At 48.3% G+C, this 22,897-nt stretch overlaps 1 protein-coding gene across 5 annotated transcripts in view; it reads left to right on the top strand.

Moving 5' to 3' along the window:
• Positions 1 to 22,897, top strand: part of LOC106593249 (neuronal-specific septin-3) — a 116,207-nt gene that overhangs the window by 75,489 nt on the left and 17,821 nt on the right. For all 5 annotated transcript variants that reach the window (XR_006770111.1, XM_045719672.1, XM_045719673.1 and 2 more), the window contains 3 exons: positions 4,214 to 4,342; positions 18,310 to 18,391; positions 20,673 to 20,810. Coding sequence is in view for 4 of the 5 variants with exons in the window: in XM_045719672.1 (XP_045575628.1) it covers positions 4,214 to 4,342; positions 18,310 to 18,391; positions 20,673 to 20,810 (349 nt within the window). In the remaining variant the exon portion in view is untranslated. The remainder of the gene's footprint in view (positions 1 to 4,213; positions 4,343 to 18,309; positions 18,392 to 20,672; positions 20,811 to 22,897) is intronic.

Raw genomic sequence — 22,897 nt, 5'->3', positions numbered from 1 at the left:
TTAGAAGTACATTAAGGTCCTGGAGTGGCATATGTCAGTCTCCAGAGCTTAATCCCATAGAAAATCTGTGGTGGGAGCTGAAGGTTCGAGTTGCCAAACGTCAGCCTCGAAACCTTAATGACTTGGAGAATCAAATCAAATCAAATGTATTTATATAGCCCTTCATACATCAGCTGATATCTCAAAGTGCTGTACAGAAACCCAGCCTAAAACCCCAAACAGCAAGCAAAGCATGTGAAAGAAGCACGGTGGCTAGGAAAAACTCCCTAGGAAAAACTCCCTAGAAAGGCCAAAAACCTAGGAAGAAACCTAGAGAGGAACCAGGCTATGAGGGGTGGCCAGTCCTCTTCTGGCTGTGCAGGGTGGATATTATAACAGAACATGGTCAAGATGTTAAAATGTTAAAATGTTCATAAATGACCAGCATGGTCAAATAATAATAATCATAGTAGTTGTCGAGGGTGCAACAAGCACGTCCGGTGAACAGGTCAGGGTTCCATAGCCGCAGGCAGAACAGTTGAAACTGGAGCAGCAGCACGGCCAGGTGGACTGGGGACAGCAAGGAGTCATCATACCAGGTAGTCCTGAGGCATGGTCCTAGGGCTCAGGTCCTCCGAGAGAAAGACAGAAAGAGAGAATTAGAGAGAGCATATTTAAATTCACACAGGACACCGGATAAGACAAGAGAAATACTCCAGATGTAACAGACTGACCCTAGCCCCCGACACATAAACTACTGCAGCATAAATACTGGAGGCTGAGACAGGAGGGATCAGAAGACACTGTGTCCCCATCCGATGATACCCCCGGACAGGGCCAAACAGGCAGGATATAACCCCACCCACTTTGCCAAAGCACAGCCCCCACACTACTAGAGGGATGTCTCCAACCACCAACTTACCGTCCTAAGACAAGGCCGAGTATAGCCCACAACGATCTCCGCCATGGCACAACCCAAGGGGGGGCGCCAACCCAGATAGGAAGACCACGTCAGTGACTCAACCCACTGAAGTGACGCACCCCTCCCATGGACGGCATGGAAGAACACCAGTAAGCCAGTGACTCAGCCCCTGTAAAAGGGTTAGAGGCAGAGAATCCCAGTGGAAAGAGGGGAACCGGCAAGGCAGAGACAGCAAGGGCGGTTCGTTGCTCCAGCCTTTCCGTTCACCTTCACACTCCTGGGCCAGACTATACTTAATCATAGGACCTACTGAAGAGATAAGTCTTCAGTAAAGACTTAAAGGTTGAGACTGAGTCTGCGTCTCTCACTTTGGTAGGCAGACCATTCCATAAAAATGGAGCTCTATAGGAGAAAGCCCTACCTCCAGCCGTTTGCTTAGAAATTCTAGGGACAATTAGGAGGCCTGAGTCTTGTGACCGTAGCGTACGTGTAGGTATGTACGGCAGGACCAAATCGGAAAGATAGGTAGGAGCAAGCCCATGTAATGCTTTGTAGGTTAGCAGTAAAACCTTGAAATCAGCCCTTGCCTTAACAGGAAGCCAGTGTAGGGAGGCTAGCACTGGAGTAATATGATCCAATTTTTGGGTTCTAGTCAGGATTCTAGCAGCCATATTTAGCACTAACTGAAGTTTATTTAGTGCTTTATCCGGGTAGCCGGAAAGTAGAGCATTGCAGTAGTCCAGCCTAGAAGTAACAAAAGCATGGATTAATTTTTCTGCATCATTTTTGGACAGAAAGTTTCTGATTTTTGCAATGTTACGTAGATGGAAAAAAGCTGTCCTTGAAACAGTCTTGATATGTTCTTCAAAAGAGAGATCAGGGTCCAGAGTAACGCCGAGGTCCTTCACAGTTTTATTTGAGACGACTGTACAACCATCCAGATTAATTGTCAGATTCAACAGAAGATCTCTTTGTTTCTTGGGACCTAGAACAAGCATCTCTGTTTTGTCCGAGTTTAAAAGTAGAAAGTTTGCAGCCATCCACTTCTTTATGTCTGAAACACAGGCTTCTAGCGAGGGCAATTTTGGGGCTTCACCATGTTTCATTGAAATGTACAGCTGTGTGTCGTCCGCATAGCAGTGAAATGTAACATTATGTTTTCGAATGACATCCCCAAGAGGTAAAATATATAGTGAAAACAATAGTGGTCCTAAAACGAAACCTTGAGGAACACCGAAATTTACAATTGATTTGTCAGAGGACAAACCATTCACAGAGACAAACTGATATCTTTCCGACAGATAAGATCTAAACCAGGCCAGAACTTGTCCATGTAGACCAATTTGGGTTTCCAATCTCTCCAAAAGAATGTGGTGATCGATGGTATCAAAAGCGGCACTAAGATCTAGGAGCACGAGGACAGATGCAGAGCCTCGGTCTGACGTCATTAACCTCTTGGGGCTAGGTGGGACGCTAGCGTGCCACCCGTGGTGCACTCCATCAACAGCAGGTGCATTTCAAGAGCGGCAAATTTGAATCCAAATAAATGTCAAAATTCAAATTTTTCAAAAATACAACTATGTTACACCATTTGAAAGATAAACATCTCCTTAATCTAACCACGTTTTACGATTTCAAAAAGGTTTTACGGCGAAAGCATAAATTTAGAGTATGTTAGGACAGTACATTTACAAGAGTTGTGTGTAATGTTTTGTCAAGTCAAAGACAGGGTCACCAAAACCATAAAACCAGCTAAAATGATGCACTAACCTTTTACAATCTCCATCAGATGACACTCCTAGGACATTATGTTAGACAATGCATGCATTTTTAGTTCTATCAAGTTGATATTTATATCCAAAAACAGCGTTTTACTATGGCATTGATGTTGAGGAAATCGTTTCCCTCCAATAACCGGCAGTCAAGTCAGCGTCACAAATTAAATAATTAAAATTAGAAAACATTGGTAAAATATTATATTGTCATTTAAAGAATTATAGATTTACATCTTTTGAACGCAATCAACTTGCCAGATTTAAAAAATAACCTTACTGGGAAATCACACTTTGCAATAATCTGAGCACTGCGCCCAGAAAAATACGCGTTGCGATACAGACTAGACGTCATGTTGGGGAGATCTAAAATCGAAAATACTATGTAAATAATCCATTACCTTTGATTCTCTTCATCAGATGTCACTTCCAGGTATCACAGGTCCATAACGAATGTAGTTTTGTTCAAAAAAGCTCATCATTTATGTCCAAAAATCTCCGTCTCGTTAGCACATGATGTAAGCCAGCCGGACTTCTCGTCATGAACGAGGGGAAAAAATATATTTCCGTTCGTTCAAACATGTCAAACGTTGTATAGCATAAATCATTAGGGCCTTTTTTAACCAGAACATGAATAATATTCAAGGTGGACGAATGCATACTCTTTTATAACGTATTGGAACGAGGGTACCCAACATCAACTCGCGCGCAAGGTGTCTAATGGGCCATCATCGTTCCATGGCTCTTGTTCGGTCAGATCTCCCTCCAGAAGACTCAAAACACTTTGTAAAGGCTGGTGACATCTAGTGGAAGCAATAGGAAGTGCCAAAATATTCCTAAACCCCTGTGTTTTTCAATGGGATAGGTTTAAAGTCAATACAACACATCAGGTATCCACTTCCTGTCAGAAAATGTCTCAGGGTTTTGCCTGCCAAATGAGTTCTGTTATACTCACAGACACCATTCAAACAGTTTTGGAAACTTTAGAGTGTTTTCTATCCATATATAATAAGTATATGCATATTGTAGTTACTGGGTAGGATTAGTAACCAGATTAAATCGGGTAAATTTTTTTTATCCAGACGTGCAAATGCTGCCCCCTAGACCCAACAGGTTAAAAGGTCAAGAAAGGAGAAGATCTGCAAAGAGGAGTGGGACATAGAATCAGTGTTATGATGAGGTGGATAATTCCCTCAAATAGAATCAGTGTTCTGATGAGGTGGATAATTCCTTCAAATTGAATCAGTGTTAAAGAAAAGCTGATCTCAGGTCAGCTGAGCGGCAGGTAGCCTAGTGGTTAGAGTGTTTGGCCAGTAACCAAAAGTTTACTGGATCGAATCCCCGAGCTGACAAGATAAACATCTTTTGTTCTGCCCCTGAACAAGGCAGTTAACCCACTGTTCCCCGGTAGGCCGTCATTGTAAATAAGAATTTGTTCTTAACTGACTTGCCTAGTTAAATAAAAATGTAAAAGGTGAGGTCACACATACACCCTGATCAACACTAAACAGTGTATCTCTGTCCTGTCTTTATCCTACAGGTCAGAGTGGACTAGGGAAGTCTACCCTGGTCAACACTCTGTTCAAGTCTAAAGTCAGCCGCAAGTCCTGCAGCCCTAACTACGAAGAGAAGATCTCCAAGACTGTCAAACTGCAGTCCGTCAGCCATGGTGAGCACACACACACACACACACACACACACACACACACACACACACACACACACACACACACACACACACACACACACACACACACACACACACACACACCAGATATATACACACACAGACACACAACAGATACAGTGAGGGAAAAAAAGTATTTGATCCCCTGCTGATTTTGTACATTTGCCCACTGACAAAGAAATGATCAGTCTATAATTTTAATGGTAGGTTTATTTGAACAGTGAGAGACAGAATAACAACAAAACAATCCAGAAAAACGCATGTAAAAAATGTTATTAATTGATTTGCATTTTAATGAGGGAAATAAGTATTTGACCCCCTTTCAATCAGAAAGATTTCTGGCTCCCAGGTGTCTTTTATACAGGTAACGAGCTGAGATTAGGAGCACACTCTTAAAGGGAGTGCTCCTAATCTCAGTTTGTTACCTGTATAAAAGACACCTGTCCACAGAAGCAATCAATCAATCAGATTCCAAACTCTCCACCATGGCCAAGACCAAAGAGCTCTCCAAGGATGTCAGGGACAAGATTGTAGACCTACACAAGGCTGGAATGGGCTATAAGACCATCGCCAAGCAGCTTTGTGAGAAGGTGACAACAGTTGGTGCGATTATTCGCAAATGGAAGAAACACAAAAGAACTGTCAATCTCCCTCGGCCTGGGGCTCCATGCAAGATCTCACCTCGTGGAGTTGCAATGATCATGAGAACGGTGAGGAATCAGCCCAGAACTACACGGGAGGATCTTGTAAATGATCTCAAGGCAGCTGGGACCATAGTCACCAAGAAAACAATTGGTAACACACTACGCCATGAAGGACTGAAATCCTGCAGTGCCCGCAAGGTCCCCCTGCTCAAGAAAGCACATATACATGCCCGTCTGAAGTTTGCCAATGAACATCTGAATGATTCAGAGGACAACTGGGTGAAAGTGTTGTGGTCAGATGAGACCAAAATGGAGCTCTTTGGCATCAACTCAACTCACCGTGTTTGGAGGAGGAGGAATGCTGCCTATGACCCCAAGAACACCATCCCCACCGTCAAACATGGAGGTGGAAACATTATGCTTTGGGGGTGTTTTTCTGCTAAGGGGACAGGACAACTTCACCGCATCAAAGGGACGATGGACGGGGCCATGTACCGTCAAATCTTGGGTGAGAACCTCCTTCCCTCAGCCAGGGCATTGAAAATTGGTCGTGGATGGGTATTCCAGCATGACAATGACCTAAAACACATGGCCAAGGCAACAAAGGAGTGGCTTAAGAAGAAGTACATTAAGGTCCTGGAGTGGCCTAGTCAGTCTCCAGAGCTTAATCCCATAGAAAATCTGTGGTGGGAGCTGAAGGTTCGAGTTGCCAAACGTCAGCCTCAAAACCTTAATGACTTGGAGAAGATCTGCAAAGAGGAGTGGGACAAAATCCCTCTGTGATTGCCAACAAGGGTTTTGCCACCAAGTACTAAGTCATGTTTTGCAGAGGGGTCAAATACTTATTTCCCTCATTAAAATGCAAATCATTTTATAACATTTTTGACAAGCGTTTTTCTGGATTTTTGTTGTTGTTATTCTGTCTCTCACTGTTCAAATAAACCTACCATTAAAATTATAGACTGATCATTTCTTTGTCAGTGGGCAAACGTAAAAAATCAGCAGGGGATCAAATACTTTTTTCCCCTCACTGTATATACACACACACACACACACACACACACACACACACACACACACACACACACACACACACACACACACACACACACACACACACACACACACACACACACACACACACACACACACACACACACACACACCAAATATATGCACACCAGATATATACACAAAAACACACAAACACACACATACACCCACTATAATGTGTTCTGCTATACAGGCTCATGTCCTGGATGGTAGATGTAATGTTTCAGTTCTAAACACTGGCTTGGCCTACAACTATATCATTAAATGTCCTGTCTAGTCATGTACAAACACACACACACACACACACACATTTACACTCTACTCTCTACTCTGTCTGTTTGCCTTGGAGTTCTCCCAGATCCTCAGAGGGGAGAGAATCACACAGGGACAGATCAATCATACTGACAGACTGTGTGTTTGTCATTCTAATGCATTCTAGAAGGGAGAGAGAGAAAAAAAAGAGAGCGAGTGAGAGAGACAGAGAGGGAGAGAGAAAGAGAGTGAGAGAGAGAGGCAGGGAGAGTGTGTGTGAGAGAGGGACAGATAGAAAGAAAGAGTGTGAGAGAGAGAGACAGACAGACAGATAGAGAGAGAAAGGGAGAGAGAATGAGAGGGAGACAGCGAGAGAGAGAGGCAGGGAGAGTGACAGAGAGAGAGAGACCTGTTGCCACAAGAAAAGACCTGTTGCCACAAGTGAAGAACAAACACCATCGTAAAAACAAGCCATATTTATGTTTATTTATTTTCCCTTTTGTACTTTAACTATTTGCACATCGTTACAACACTGTATATATACTTAATATGACATTTGAAATGTTTTTATTCCTTTGGAACTTCTGTGAGTGTAATGTTTACTGTTTATTTGTATTGTTTATTTCTCTTTTGTTTATTATCTATTTCACTTGCTTTGGCAATGTTAACATGTGTTTCCCATGGCAATACATCCCTTAAATTAAATTGAATTGAGAGAGAGGATGTGTGTGTAACAGGTCACTGTGACCCTAATACATAATCACCAGTCAGAGGAACCAGCTGAGGAGAGAGCCCGGTATGCACAGGTAGAACCAGCTGAGGAGAGACCATAGTATGCCCAGGTAGAACCAGGAGAGGCCCAGGTAGAACCAGCTGAGGAGAGGCCCAGGTAGAACCAGCTGAGGAGAGGCCCAGGTAGAACCAGGAGAGGCCCAGGTAGAACCAGCTGAGGAGAGGCCCAGGTAGAACCAGCTGAGGAGAGGCCCAGGTAGAACCAGGAGAGGCCCAGGTAGAACCAGCTGAGGAGAGGCCCAGGTAGAACCAGCTGAGGAGAGGCCCAGGTAGAACCAGCTGAGGAGAGGCCCAGGTAGAACCAGCTGAGGAGAGGCCCCAGGTAGAACCAGCTGAGGAGAGGCCCAGGTAGAACCAGCTGAGGAGAGGCCCAGGTAGAACCAGCTGAGGAGAGGCCCAGGTAGAACCAGCTGAGGAGAGGCCCAGGTAGAACCAGCTGAGGAGAGGCCCAGGTAGAACCAGCTGAGGAGAGGCCCAGGTAGAACCAGCTGAGGAGAGGCCCCAGGTAGAACCAGCTGAGGAGAGGCCCAGGTAGAACCAGGAGAGGCCCAGGTAGAACCAGCTGAGGAGAGGACCAGGTAGAACCAGGAGAGGCCCAGGTAGAACCAGCTGAGGAGAGGCCCCAGGTAGAACCAGCTGAGGAGAGGCCCAGGTAGAACCAGGAAAGGCCCCAGGTAGAACCAGCTGAGGAGAGGCCCCAGGTAGTTAATTAACCTACCAGGTAGAGGGTTATAGTATATAACTCAGTGGTAGTTAAATATCCTACCAGGTAGAGGGTTATAGTATATAACTCAGTGGTAGTTAAATATCCTACCAGGTAGAGGGTTATAGTATATAACTCAGTGGTAGTTAATTATCCTACCAGGTAGAGTGTTATAATTATATAACTCAGTGGTAGTTAATTAACCTACCAGGTAGAGGGTTATAGTATATAACACAGTGGTAGTTAATTAACCTACCAGGTAGAGGGTTATAGTATATAACTCAGTGGTAGTTAATTAACCTACCAGGTAGAGGGTTATAGTATATAACTCAGTGGTAGTTAATTAACCTACCAGGTAGAGGGTTATAGTATATAACTCAGTGGTAGTTAATTAACCTACCAGGTAGAGGGTTATAGTATATAACTCAGTGGTAGTTAATTATGAAGGCGTAAATCACACATTCTTACACACACAGAGACACACAGAGAGAGAGAGAGAAAATGTATGACCCCTCCAGTGTTGAGACAGAGCCAGTGAATATATTTTATTTGTATTTTACCTTTATTTAACTAGGCAAGTCATTTAAGAACAAATTCTTTTAAGGGGCAGAATGACAGATTTTTACTTTGTCAGCTCGGGGATTCAATCTAGCAACCTTTCAGTTACTGGCCCAACGCTCTAACCACTAGGCTACCTGCCCCCCACCTGCCTTTAGTTAAGGACTACTAAACCTGGCCTTAGGGCCACGGGGGGAGGGGGGGTTCTGTATGGTTTATCTTCAGGTGTGTTAACCAGCCTACTCCTGGGCCCCCCACTAGGCTACCTGCCGCCCCCCTCTAGGCTACCTGCCGCCCCCCACTAGGCTACCTGCCGCCCCCCACTATGCTACCTGCCGCCCCCCACTAGGCTACCTGCCACCCCCACTAGGCTACCTGCCGCCCCCCACTATGCTACCTGCCGCCCCCCACTATGCTACCTGCCACCCCCCACTAGGCTACCTGCCACCCCCACTAGGCTACCTGCCGCCCCCACTATGCTACCTGCCGCCCCCCACTATACTACCTGCCACCCCCCACTAGGCTACCTGCCGCCCCCCACTAGGCTACCTGCCACCCCCCACTATGCTACCTGCCGCCCCCATCTAGGCTACCTGTCGCCCCCCTCTAGGCTACCTGCCGCCCCCACTAGGCTACCTGCCGCCCCCCTCTATGCTACCTGCCACCCCCACTATGCTACCTGCCGCCCCCACTATGCTACCTGCCGCCCCCACTAGGCTACCTGCCGCCCCCTCTAGGCTACCTGCCGCCCCCACTATGCTACCTGCCGCCCCCCACTAGACTACCTGCCACCCCCACTAGGCTACCTGTCGCCCCCCACTAGGCTACCTGCCGCCCCCACTAGACTACCTGCCGCCCCCACTATGCTACCTGCCGCCCCCCACTAGACTACCTGTCGCACCTCACTAGGCTACCTGCCGCCCCCACTATGCTACCTGCCGCCCCCACTATGCTACCTGCCGCCCCCACTAGGCTACCTGCCGCCCCCCACTATGCTACCTGCCGCCCCCACTAGACTACCTGCCACCCCCACTAGGCTACCTGTCACCCCCACTATGCCGCCCCAAGATCATTGTGTCTGGAGGCTGATGTCTGAGCCAGGTAGAGTGTGTTGTAATTGCAGTGGGCCAGGTAGAGTGTGTTGTAATAGCAGTGGGCCAGGTAGAGTGTGTTGTAATTGCAGTGGGCCAGGTAGAGTGTGTTGTAATAGCAGTGGGCCAGGTAGAGTGTGTTGTAATAGCAGTGGGCCAGGTAGAGTGTGTTGTAATAGCAGTGGGCCAGGTAGAGTGTGTTGTAATAGCAGTGGGCCAGGTAGAGTGTGTTGTAATAGCAGTGGGCCAGGTAGAGTGGGTTGTAATAGCAGTGGGCCAGGTAGAGTGTGTTGTAATAGCAGTGGGCCAGGTAGAGTGTGTTGTAATAGCAGTGGGCCAGGTAGAGTGTGTTGTAATAGCAGTGGGCCAGGTAGGGTGTGTTGTAATAGCAGTGGGCCAAGTAGAGTGTGTTGTAATAGCAGTGGGCCAGGTAGAGTGTGTTGTAATAGCAGTGGGCCAGGTAGAGTGAGTTGTAATAGCAGTGGGCCAGGCAGAGTGTGTTGTAATAGCAGTGGGCCAGGTAGAGTGTGTTGTAATAGCAGTGGGCCAGGTAGAGTGAGTTGTAATAGCAGTGGGCCAGGCAGAGTGTGTTGTAATAGCAGTGGGCCAGGCAGAGTGTGTTGTAATAGCAGTGGGCCAGGTAGAGTGTGTTGTAATAGCAGTGGGCCAGGTAGAGTGTGTTGTAATAGCAGTGGGCCAGGATCCAACCCATTCTGCAGCAGTATGTGTGTTCTGGAAGCAGCAGCTTAGACGGCTAGACCAATCTTAGGCCCCAATGGCCGCTCTGTCTTGGACAGGCTGGATGTACGGTGAGTAGAGTGAATGGTCTTTAGCTCCAGTCAGGATAGTGGAGCAGCGTTGATATCAGACGACAAAGTTAGCCTAAAAGGCCAAGTTTGTGTAAGTAGTGTTGTGACCAAAGTGGGCCAAAGGTCAAGTGGCTAAACTACCAACTGACTTCAGTTCTGCAGTTACTGTTGCTGCTTCCCTCCCGTGTTTCAGTGTTTCGTTATGGAGGTGTGTGTGGAGGTGGTTGTGTTCTCTCTAGAATGATGCTGGTTCCTGTAGTGTACAGTCTAACCATGTAGTCGTTGAGTCACCACGGTACTCTTCTTTCCTACTTCCTGTTTGTGCACACTTTAAACATGACCTATGAAAATCCCAGTTTGTATTTCATCAGTTCTACTCTGGCTGACCTCCCTGGTCTCTCCACCAGCCATGTTCAGAACCAGGAGGGCTGCTGCTGCACAATGGAATATTATGGACTAGCAATGTTAACCTTGTGTTAGTTCCACTGTGGTGTGTGTGCGTGCGCACATGCTTCTGAGTGTGTGGGTGTGTGTTTAACATTGTGCTAGCTCGCCTGGGGATTGTGTGTGTGTGTGTGTGTGTGTGTGTGTGTGTGTGTGTGTGTGTGTGTGTGTGTGTGTGTGTGTGTGTGTGTGTGTGTGTGTGTGTGTGTGTGTGTGTATATACAGTGACGGAAAAAAGTATTTGATCCCCTGCTGATTTTGTACGTTTTGTACTCACTCACTCACTCACTCACTCACTCACTCACTCACTCACTCACTCACTCACTCACTCACTCACTCACTCACTCACTCACTCACTCACTCACTCACACACACACACACACACACACACACACACACACACACACACACACACACACACACACACACACACACACACCCACACCCACAAACACACAATCCCCAGGCGAGCTAGCACAATGTTAAACAGTCAGGTGAAGAAAAGGACATGTCTGTGTCTTTTTATAGGAGCTTCCATGAACATGAACCTGCTAAACATCACTTCCTCTGTTTCTAGTATCTGTCTGCTTAACAGCTTTATGTGGCTACCATTAACCTCCCGTGGAAGAGAAGAAAACACTACAGTTAGACTCTGCTATGATGAGTTCCCATAAAGACCCATTCCATTTAGAACAAGTCTAAACATGGTCAAGTGTGTGTGTGTGTGTGTGTGTGTGTGTGTGTGTGTGTGTGTGTGTGTGTGTGTGTGTGTGTGTGTGTGTGTGTGTGTGTGTGTGTGTGTGTGTGTGTGTGTGTGTGTGTGTGTGTGTGTGTGTGTGTCTGTGGGAATCTGTCTCCTGTCTGTGTGGGAAGCTCACCTCCATGTTACCATGTTCCTCTCACAGTGAAACCATGTGTCTCAGTACACGTTCAGAAGTCCAGAGTCACCAGACATGAGGAGAAACTAGCATGTATTTATACATTAAACAAACATAGAACGTAATTGTCATATATATTCCGTATATATATATATATACTGCTCAAAAAAATAAAGGGAACACTAAAATAACACATCCTAGATCTGAATGAATGAAATAATCTTATTAAATACTTTTTTCTTTACATAGTTGAATGTGCTGACAACAAAATCACACAAAAATAATCAATGGAAATCCAATTTATCAACCCATGGAGGTCTGGATTTGGAGTCACACTCAAAATTAAAGTGGAAAACCACACTACAGGCTGATCCAACTTTGATGTAATGTCCTTAAAACAAGTCAAAATGAGGCTCAGTAGTGTGTGTGGCCTCCACGTGCCTGTATGACCTCCCTACAACGCCTGGGCATGCTCCTGATGAGGTGGCGGATGGTCTCCTGAGGGATCTCCTCCCAGACCTGGACTAAAGCATCCGCCAACTCCTGGACAGTCTGTGGTGCAACGTGGCGTTGGTGGATGGAGCGAGACATGATGTCCCAGATGTGCTCAATTGGATTCAGGTCTGGGGAACGGGCGGGCCAGTCCATAGCATCAATGCCCTCCTCTTGCAGGAACTGCTGACACACTCCAGCCACATGAGGTCTAGCATTGTCTTGCATTAGGAGGAACCCAGGGCCAACCGCACCAGCATATGGTCTCACAAAGGGTCTGAGGATCTCATCTCGGTACCTAATGGCAGTCAGGCTACCTCTGGCGAGCACATGGAGGAATAAATGCCACCCACACCATGACTGACCCACCGCCAAACCGGTCATGCTGGAGGATGTTGCAGGCAGCAGAACGTTCTCCACGGTGTCTCCAGACTCTGTCACGTCTGTCACATGTGCTCAGTGTGAACCTGCTTTCATCTGTGAGGAGCACAGGGCGCCAGAGGCGAATTTGCCAATCTTGGTGTTCTCTGGCAAATGCCAAACGTCCTGCACGGTGTTGGGCTGTAAGCACAACCCCCACCTGTGGATGTCGGGCCCTCATACCACCCTCATGGAGTCTGTTTCTGACCGTTTGAGCAGACACATGCACATTTGTGGCATTTTGCAGGGCTCTGGCAGTGCTCCTCCTGCTCCTCCTTGCACAAAGGCGGAGGTAGCGGTCCTGCTGCTGGGTTGTTGCCCTCCTACGGCCTCCTCCACGTCTCCTGATGTACTGGCCTGTCTCCTGGTAGCGCCTCCATGCTCTGGACACAACGCTGACAGACACAGCAAACCTTCTTGCCACAGCTTGCATTGATGTGCCATCCTGGATGAGCTGCACTACCTGAGCCACTTGTGTGGGTTGTAGACTCCGTCTCATGCTACCACTAGAGTGAAAGCACCGCCAGCATTCAAAAGTGACCAAAACATCAGCCAGGAAGCATAGGAACTGAGAAGTGGTCTGTGGTCACCACCTGCAGAACCACTCCTTTATTGGGGGTGTCTTGCTAATTGCCTATAATTTCCACCTGTTGTCTATTCCATTTGCACAACAGCATGTGAAATTTATTGTCAATCAGTGTTGCTTCCTAAGTGGACAGTTTGATTTCACATAAGTGTGATTGACTTGGAGTTACATTGTGTTGTTTAAGTGTTCCCTTTATTTTTTTAAGCAGTATAAATATATATATATATATATATATATATATATATATATATATAATGACTCAGAATCCTGCTATGGAGTAAGGCAGGAAGGATGTAGCTGCAGTAGTTCTTAAGTACTAGACCAGGCCTGCGGTAAGATCATTGGGTCAGTAAAGCAGCTTACCTGACCAGAGCTGAGGGATAGAGATAGTTTCCAGCTAGGTAGATGTAGCCCACTGTCAGAGTGTTAGCTAGGTAGGTGTAGCCCACTGTCAGAGTGTTAGCTAGGTAGGTGTAGCCTACTGTCAGAGTGCTACCTAGGTAGATGTAGCCCACTGTCAGAGTGCTACCTAGGTAGATGTAGCCCACTGTCAGAGTGCTAGCTAGGTAGATGTAGCCCACTGCCAGAGTGTTAGCTGTAGGTGTAGCCCACTGTCAGGGTGTTAGCTAGGTAGATGTAGGTAGGTGTAGCCCACTGCCAGAGTGTTAGCTAGGTAGGTGTAGCCCACTGCCAGAGTGTTAGCTAGGTAGGTGTAGCCCACTGTCAGAGTGTTAGCTAGGTAGATGTAGCCCACTGCCAGAGTGTTAGCTGTAGGTAGGTGTAGCCCACTGCCAGAGTGCTAGCTAGGTAGGTTTAGCCCACTGTCAGAGTGTTAGCTAGGTAGGTTTAGCCCACTGTCAGAGTGTTAGCTAGGTAGGTTTAGCCCACTGCCAGAGTGCTAGCTAGCCAACACCTGCTTAATGCATGATACAGGATACTCTCTAACTAAGACATTTACATTTTAGTAATTTAGCAGACACTCTTATCCAGAGCGACTTACAGTAGTGAATGCATACATTTCATTCATTTCATTTCATACATTTTTTTCTTCTGTGCTGGCCCCCCGTGGGAATCAAACCCACAACCCTGGCATTGCAAACACCAAAACCCTGTGTTGCTCTACCAACTGAGCTACAGGGAAGGCTAGCCAATATCTTTACCAGTCTTCAACCACCCACTCTATCACTATTCAGCTGTTTTAGAGGTGTCCTGCCATGCCAATGTCCTGGGCCTGTATTCACAAATCATCTCAGAGAAGAAGTGCTGATCTACGTATAATCAGTTTAGCCTTTCAGATCATAATGAATCAGATTACATGGAGAGGAGGAACCTGATCTTAGATCATAATGAATCAGATTACATGGAGAGGAGGACCTGATCTTAGATCATAATGAATCAGATTACATGGAAAGGAGGACCTGATCTTAGATCATAATGAATCAGATTACATGGAGAGGAGGGACCTGATCCTAGATCATAATGAATCAGATTACATGGAGAGGGGGACCTGATCCTAGATCATAATGAATCAGATTACATGGAGAGGAGGACCTGATTTTAGATCATAATGAATCAGATTACATGGAAAGGAGGACCTGATCTTAGATCATAATGAATCAGATTACATGGAAAGGAGGACCTCATCTTAGATCATAATGAATCAGATTACATGGAGAGGAGGGACCTGATCCTAGATCAGCTAAAATGCTTTATGAGTATGGCCGTTGGTCCACCCCCTTGTAGGACACTACGCCGGGGGTGGGACTCTGGAGGGAACCGTGTCTAGACAGCCCCCCACTCATCTGGGACCGAAACACTGACAGGAGATGGGTTTAGGTGTGTAGGTTTGGGTTAGGCCTGTGGCTAGCTTTAGTACCTTGTGTTATCTCTGTGCTATCTTCAACAGAATGGTTCCCTCTGAGGCCACAGATCTAGAGAAGATATCTGACCCAGAAACAGTTGTTAAGTCATCCTTATAACCCCTGTGATAGATGGTTCCCTCTGAGGCCACAGATCTAGAGAAGATATCTGACCCAGAAACAGTTGTTAACTCATCCTTTGAGCCCCTGTGATAGATGGTTCCCTCTGAGGCCACAGGTCTAAAGAAGATATCTGACCCAGAAACAGTTGTTAAGTCATCCTTATACCACCTGGGTAAGTGCTTCTTAACCCTGCTCTGGGGACCCAAAAGGGGTGCATTTTGGTTTTTGCCCTAAACCACGTGATTCTAATCAAAGGCTTGATGATGAGTTGGGTTAGGGGGACCTCTGACTGACCTCTACCTCCTGAACTCAGGTCCCGGGGGAAGACAGAGGGGGGTTGCACAGCACTTGTTCCCCTGGATACTGTAAATATTTAGAGCTAGATGTCACCCCAGGCTACAGATCTAGGATCAGATGTCCTCCCTCTGTACTAACCTCTGACCCTGTGTCAGTGGTTAGGGGACAGCTTCTGCCTTCTTCCTGTAAATGTCAGAACCTTGGGGAAGAGAAAGAGCCTCACATCCTCTGTCCCCTGGCTACTATAAAGCACACAGAGAGATTCTGTAAAACAGACAGTAAAACAGACAGAGAGATGCTGTTAAACAGACAGTAAAACAGACAGAGAGATGCTGTTAAACAGACAGTAAAACAGACAGTAAAACAGACTGAGAGATGCTGTTCAACAGACAGTAAAACAGACAGGAAAACTGACAGCGAGATGCTGTAAAACAGACAGTAAAACAGACAGAAAAACTGACAGCGAGATGCTGTAAAACAAACAGGAAAATACACAGAGATGCTGTAAAACAGACAGTAAAACAGACAGAGAGATGCTGTAAAACAGACAGTAAAACAGACAGAGAGATGCTGTTAAACAGACAGTAAAACAGACAGTAAAACAGACAGAGAGATGCTGTAAAACAGACAGGAAAACAGACAGTAAAACAGACAGAGAGATGCTGTTAAACAGACAGTAAAACAGACTGAGAGATGCTGTTAAACAGACAGGAAAACAGACAGTAAAACAGACAGAGAGATGCTGTTAAACAGACAGTAAAACAGACAGAGAGATGCTGTAGAACAGACAGTAAAACAGACAGTAAAACAGATCTATTCAATCTAAACTCATATCTACTGTACCTCCATGTGGGACGGAGAGGGAGAGAAAGAGAGAGAGAAGAGGGAGTCAGAGAGATAGATAGACAGCCAGACAAGTGAGGCTGTTGGCAGGCCATATAGACAGTGGTTATAGAGACAAGTTGTAGACAGTCAGTTGTAACAGGTTTCAGGTAATCTCAATGATAATGCACCAGAAGGCCATTTCCATCCAGAGGAGATTCCTGAAAGCTGACACAACATCACGGGCCTCAAATTATAGTCTTTATAGTCTTTAAGGTTTAGGGTTTAACACACATACACACACACACACACATAAACTCATACACACACACACACACACACACACACACACACACACACACACACACACACACACACACACACACACACACACACACACACACACACACACACACACACACACACACACACACACATACATACACACACACACACACACACACACACACACACACACACACACACACACACACACACACACGAACACATGCATGCCCTCATGCAGGCTAAAACACACATACTGTAGGACAGAGGTATTCTACCTTTCTTTATCTCATCATCTCTGCCTCTTAGAAACACACATGCACGCACACACACAGTACACACACACACACACACACACACACACACACACACACACACACACACACACACACACACACACACACACACACACACACACACACACACACACACACACACACACACAGTACACACACAGTATGTACTAAGAAAGGAATTCCTAGTAAGCACACTCTCAAATGCTATGCCATTTCCATTCTGTCTTGCTCGCTTGGACACAAACACACACATTTTAACAACTGATTTCAACTGATTTCAGAGATGGAATATGGAATATTCCTAGAATGGTTTTGATAGCCGACCTTTCTACTGTTTGTCTCTGTCAACTCTAATGACTCCACTCTGTGTGTGTCATCTCTCCTCCCTCTCTCTGTGTGTGTGTCATCTCTCCTCTCTCTGTGTGTGTGTCATCTCTCCTCTCTCTCTGTGTGTGTGTCATCTCTCCTCTCTGTGTGTGTGTGTGTCATCTCTCCTCTCTCTGTGTGTGTGTCATCTCTCCTCTCTCTGTGTGTGTGTCATCTCTCCTCTCTCTCTGTGTGTGTGTCATCTCTCCTCTCTGTGTGTGTGTGTCATCTCTCCTTCTCTCTCTCTGTGTGTGTGTCATCTCTCCTCTCTCTGTGTGTGTGTCATCTCTCCTCTCTCTGTGTGTGTGTCATCTCTCTCTCTCTGTGTGTGTCATCTCTCCTCTCTCTGTGTGTGTGTCATCTCTCCTCTCTCGTGTGTGTGTGTCATCTCTCCTCTCTCTCTGTGTGTGTGTCATCTCTCCTCTCTCTGTGTGTGTGTGTCATCTCTCCTCTCTCTGTGTGTGTGTCATCTCTCCTCTCTCTGTGTGTGTGTCATCTCTCCTCTCTCTGTGTGTGTGTGTCATCTCTCCTCTCTCTGTGTGTGTGTGTCATCTCTCCTCTCTCTGTGTGTGTGTCATCTCTCCTCTCTCTCTGTGTGTGTGTCATCTCTCCTCTCTCTGTGTGTGTGTGTCATCTCTCCTCTCTCTCTGTGTGTGTGTCATCTCTCCTCTCTCTGTGTGTGTGTCATCTCTCCTCTCTCTGTGTGTGTGTGTCATCTCTCCTCTCTCTCTGTGTGTGTGTGTCATCTCTCCTCTCTCTCTGTGTGTGTGTGTCATCTCTCCTCTCTCTGTGTGTGTGTCATCTCTCCTCTGTGTGTGTGTGTGTCATCTCTCCTCTCTGTGTGTGTGTGTCATTTCTCCTCTCTGTGTGTGTGTGTGTCATCTCTACTCTCTGTGTGTGTGTGTGTGTCATCTCTCCTCTCTCTGTGTGTGTGTCATCTCTCCTCTCTCTGTGTGTGTGTCATCTCTCCTCTCTCTGTGTGTGTGTGTGTCATCTCTCCTCTCTGTGTGTGTGTGTGTGTCATCTCTCCTCTCTGTGTGTGTGTGTCATCTCTCCTCTCTGTGTGTGTGTCATCTCTCCTCTCTCTGTGTGTGTGTCATCTCTCCTCTCTCTGTGTGTGTGTGTCATCTCTCCTCTCTCTGTGTGTGTGTCATCTCTCCTCTCTCTGTGTCTCTGCAGTGATAGAGGAAAAGGGAGTGAAGATGAAGCTCACAGTGATTGACACTCCAGGATTCGGAGACCAGATAAACAACGAAAACTGGTGAGTGATGAAGGGAGAGAGAGAGAGAGAGATGAAGGGGGAGAGAGAGATGGAGGGGGAGAGAGAGATGGAGGGGAGAGAGAGATGGAGGGAGAGATGGAGGGAGAGAGAGAGATGGAGGGAGAGAGAGAGAGATGGAGGGGGAGAGATGGAGGGAGACAGATGGAGGGAGGGAGAAAGATGGAGGGGAGAGAGATGGAGGTAGGGGGAGAGATGGAGGGAGAGAGAGATGGAGGGAGGGAGGGAGGGAGGGAGGGAGGGAGGGAGAGGAGGGAGGGGGGAGGGATGGAGGGAGAGAGAGAGATGGAGGGAGGGAGGGGGAGAGATGGAGGGAGAGAGAGAGATGGAGGGAGAGAGAGAGAGAGATGGAGAGAGAGATGGATGGGGGAGAGATGGAGGGAGAGAGAGAGAGATGGAGGGAGAGAGAGATGCAGGGGGAGAAGTGGAGGGAGGGAGAGAGATGGAAGGAGAGAGATGAGGGAGGGAAAGAGATGGAGGAGGAAGAGATGGAGGGAGAGAGATGGAGGGTGAGAGATGGAGGGAGAGAGAGAGATGGAGGGGGAGAGATGGAGGGAGAGAGAGAGATGGAGAGAGGGATGGAGGGAGGGGGAGAGATGGAGAGATGGAGGGGGAGAGAAAGGAGGGAGAGAGATGGAGGGAGGGGAGAGATGAAGGGAGGAAGAGAGATGGAGGGAGGAAGAGAGATGGAGGGAGGGGAGAGATGGAGAGATGGAGGGGGAGAGAGAGGAGAGAGAGGTGGAGAGATGGAGGGAGGAAGAGCGATGGAGGGAGGAAGAGCGATGGAGGGAGGAAGAGCGATGGAGGGAGGAAGAGCGATGGAGGAAGGAAGAGAGATGGATGGGGAGAGAGATGAGGGGGAGAGATGGAGGGAGAGAGGTGGAGTGGGAGAGAGGTGGAGGGGGAGAGAGATGGAGAGGGAGAGAGATGGAAGGGGAGAGAGATGGAGGGGAGAGAGGTGGAGGGGAGAGAGAGATGGAGGGGGAGAGATGGAGGGGGAGAGAGAGATGGAGGGGGAGAGATGGAGGGAGAGAGATGGAGGGAGGGAGAGAGATGGAGGGGGAGAGAGAGAGATGGAGGGGGAGAGATAGGGAGAGAGAGAGATGGAGGTGTGGAGATGGAGGGAGGGAGAGAGATGGAGGGAGAGAGAGATGGAGGGGGAGAGATGGAGGGAGAGAGAGAGATGGAGGAGGGAGAGAGATGGAGGGAGAGAAAGAGATGGAGGGAGGGGAGAGATGGAGGGATGGAGAGAGATGGAGGGAGGGAAAGAGATGGAGGGAGGGAAAGAGATGGAGGAGGGAGAGAGAGAGATGGAGGGAGAGAGAGAGAGGGAGGGGAGAGATGGAGGGAGAGAGAGAGAGGGAGGGGAGAGATGGAGGGAGGGGGAGAGATGGAGGGAGGGGAGAGATGGAGGGAGAGAGAGAGATGGAGGGAGGGGGAGAGATGGAGGGAGAGAGATGGAGGAAGAGAAATGGAGGGAGAGAGAGATGGAGGGAGGGGCAGAGATGGAGTGAAGAAGAGAGATGGAGGGAGGGGGAGAGATGGAGGGAGGGAGGGAGGGAGAGAGATGGAGGGCAGAGATGGAGGGAGGAAGAGAGATGGAGGGAGGGAGAGAGATGGAGGGAGGGAGAGAGATGGAGGGAGGGAGAGAGATGGAGGGAGAAAGAGAGATGGAGGGAGGAAGAGAGATGGAGAGAGAGAGAGATGGCTTCCAAATTATCTTTTAACTAAGAGTCTTAAATATGTTGTGCAGTTGTGTTTACCACTCATCCTCTTTCCTCTCTCTTCTTCTCTCTCCCTCTCCCCTCTCCCATCCCTCCACTCCACCCTCCCTCACTCCTTCTCTCTTCTTCTCTCTCCCTCTCCCCTCTCCCATTCCTCCACTCCGCCCTCCCTCCCTCTCCCCTCTCCCATCCCTCCACTCCGCCCTCCCTCACTCCTTCTCCTCTTCTCTCTCCCTCCCCCTCTCCCATCCCTCCACTCCGCCCTACACTCCGCCCTCCCTCACTCCTTCTCTCTTCTTCTCTCTCCCTCCCCTCTCCCATCCCTCCACTCCGCCCTCCCTCACTCCTTCTCTCTTCTTCTCTCTCCCTCCCCCTCTCCCATCCCTCCACTCCACCCTCCCTCACTCCTTCTCTCTTCTTCTCTCTCCCTCCCCCCTCTCCCATCCCTCCACTCCGCCCTCCCTCACTCCTTCTCTCTTCTTCTCTCTCCCTCTCCCCTCTCCCATCCCATCCCCCCCCTCCCCTCCTCTCTCCTCTAGTTGGGAGCCTATTGTGAGTTATGTTAATGATCAGTATGAGAGGTACCTGAAAGAAGAGCTGTACGTCAACAGGAAGCCGAGGATCCCTGATACACGCGTCCACTGCTGTGTCTACTTCCTGCCTGCCACCGGACACTGGTGAGAACCCTCACGTCACTTCCTCTGACATCACTTCCTCTGACTTCTCCAGCAGATCTCTATATTATACCTTATACAGTCTGTCTGATCAGATCTCAGATAACTGTTACTATACCTTATAGCTCCCCCTACCCCAGTCCAGCTAGTCTCCCCTACACCAGTCCAGTTAGTTATCCCTACCCCAGTCCAGTTAGTTCTTCCTACCCCAGTCCAGTTAGTTCCCCCTACCCCAGTCCAGTTAGTTCCCCCTACCCCAGTCCAGCTAGTCTCCCCTACACCAGTCCAGTTAGTTCTCCCTACCCCAGTCCAGTTAGTTCTTCCTACCCCAGTCCAGTTAGTTCCCCCTACCCCAGTCCAGTTAGTTCTCCCTACCCCAGTCCAATTAGTTCCCCCCTACCCCAGTCCAGTTAGTTCCCCCTACCCCAGTCCAGTTAGTTCCCCCTACCCCAGTCCAGTTAGTTCTCCCTACCCCAGTCCAGTTAGTTCTCCCTACCCCAGTCCAGTTAACTACCCCTACCCCAGTCCAGTTAGTTCTCCCTACCCCAGTCCAGTTAGTTCTCTCTACCCCAGTCCAGTTAACTACCCCTACCCCAGTCCAGTTAGTTCTCCCTACCCCAGTCCAGTTAGTCTCCCCTACACCAGTCCAGTTAGTTCTCCCTACACCAGTCCAGTTAGTTCTCCCTACCCCAGTCCAGTTAGTTCCCCCTACCCCAGTCCAGTTAGTTCCCCCTACCCCAGTCCAGTTAGTTCTCCCTACCCCAGTCCCGTTAACTGCCCTACCCCAGTCCAGTTAACTACCCCTACCCCAGTCCAGTTAGTTCTCCCTACCCCAGTCCAGTTAGTTCCCCCTACCCCAGTCCAGTTAGTTCCCCTACCCCAGTCCAGTTAGTTCCCCCTACTCCAGTCCAGTTAGTTCCCCCTACCCCAGTCCAGTTAGTCTCTGCTACACCAGTCCAGTTAGTTCTCCCTACCCCAGTCCAGTTAGTTCCCCCTTCCCCAGTCCAGTTAGTTCCCCCTACCCCAGTCCAGTTAGTTCTCCCTACCCCAGTCCAGTTAGTTCTCCCTACCCAAGTCCAGTTAGTTCTCCCTACCCCAGTCCAGTTAGTTCCCCCTACCCCAGTCCAGTTAGTTTTCCCTACCCCAATCCAGTTAACTACCCTACACCTGTACAGTTAGTTCTCCCTACCCCAGTCCAGTTAGTTCTCCCGACCCAAGTCCAGTCAGTTCTCCCTACCCCAGTCCAGTTAGTTCCCCCTACCCCAATCCAGTTAGTTTTCCCTACCCCAGTCCAGTTAACTACCCTACCCTAGTCCAGTTAACTACCCCACCCCAGTCCAGTTAGTTTTTCCTACCCCAGTCCAGTTAGTTCTCTCTACCCCAATCCAGTTAACTACCCTACACCAGTACAGTTAGTTCTCCCTACCCCAGTCCAGTTAGTTCTCCCTACCCCAGTCCAGTTAGTCCCCCCTACCCAAGTCCAGTTAGTTTTCCCTACCCCAATCCAGTTAGTCTCTCCTACACCAGTCCAGTTAGTTCTCCCTACCCCAGTCCAGTTAGTTCTCCCTACCCCAGTCCAGTTAGTTCCCCCTACCCCAGTCCAGTTACTTCTCCCTACCCCAGTCCAGTTAACTACCCTACCCCAGTCCAGTTAACTACCCTACCCCAGTCCAGTTAGATCTCCCTACCCCAGTCCAGTTAGTTCCCCCCAACCCCAGTCCAGTTAGTTCTCCCTACCCAAGTCCAGTTAGTTCCCCCTACCCCAGTCCAGTTAGTCTCCCCTACACCAGTCCAGTTAGTTTTCCCTACCCCAGTCCAGTTAGTTCTCCCTACCCCAGTCCAGTTAGTTCCCCCTACCCCAGTCCAGTTAGTTCCCCCTACCCCAGTCCAGTTAGTTCTCCCTACCCCAGTCCCGTTAACTACCCTACCCCAGTCCAGTTAACTACCCCTACCCCAGTCTAGTTAGTTCTCCTTACCCCAGTCCAGTTAGTTCCCCCTACCCCAGTCCAGTTAGTCTCCCCTACACCAGTCCAGTTAGTTCTCCCTACCCCAGTCCAGTTAGTTCCCCCTACCCCAGTCCAGTTAGTTCT

The sequence above is a fragment of the Salmo salar genome, chromosome ssa06 (genome assembly GCF_905237065.1).
Source record: "Salmo salar chromosome ssa06, Ssal_v3.1, whole genome shotgun sequence".
In the NCBI taxonomy this organism is placed as follows: Eukaryota; Metazoa; Chordata; class Actinopteri; order Salmoniformes; family Salmonidae; genus Salmo; species Salmo salar.
This window is presented reverse-complemented; position numbering and strand designations above follow the sequence as displayed.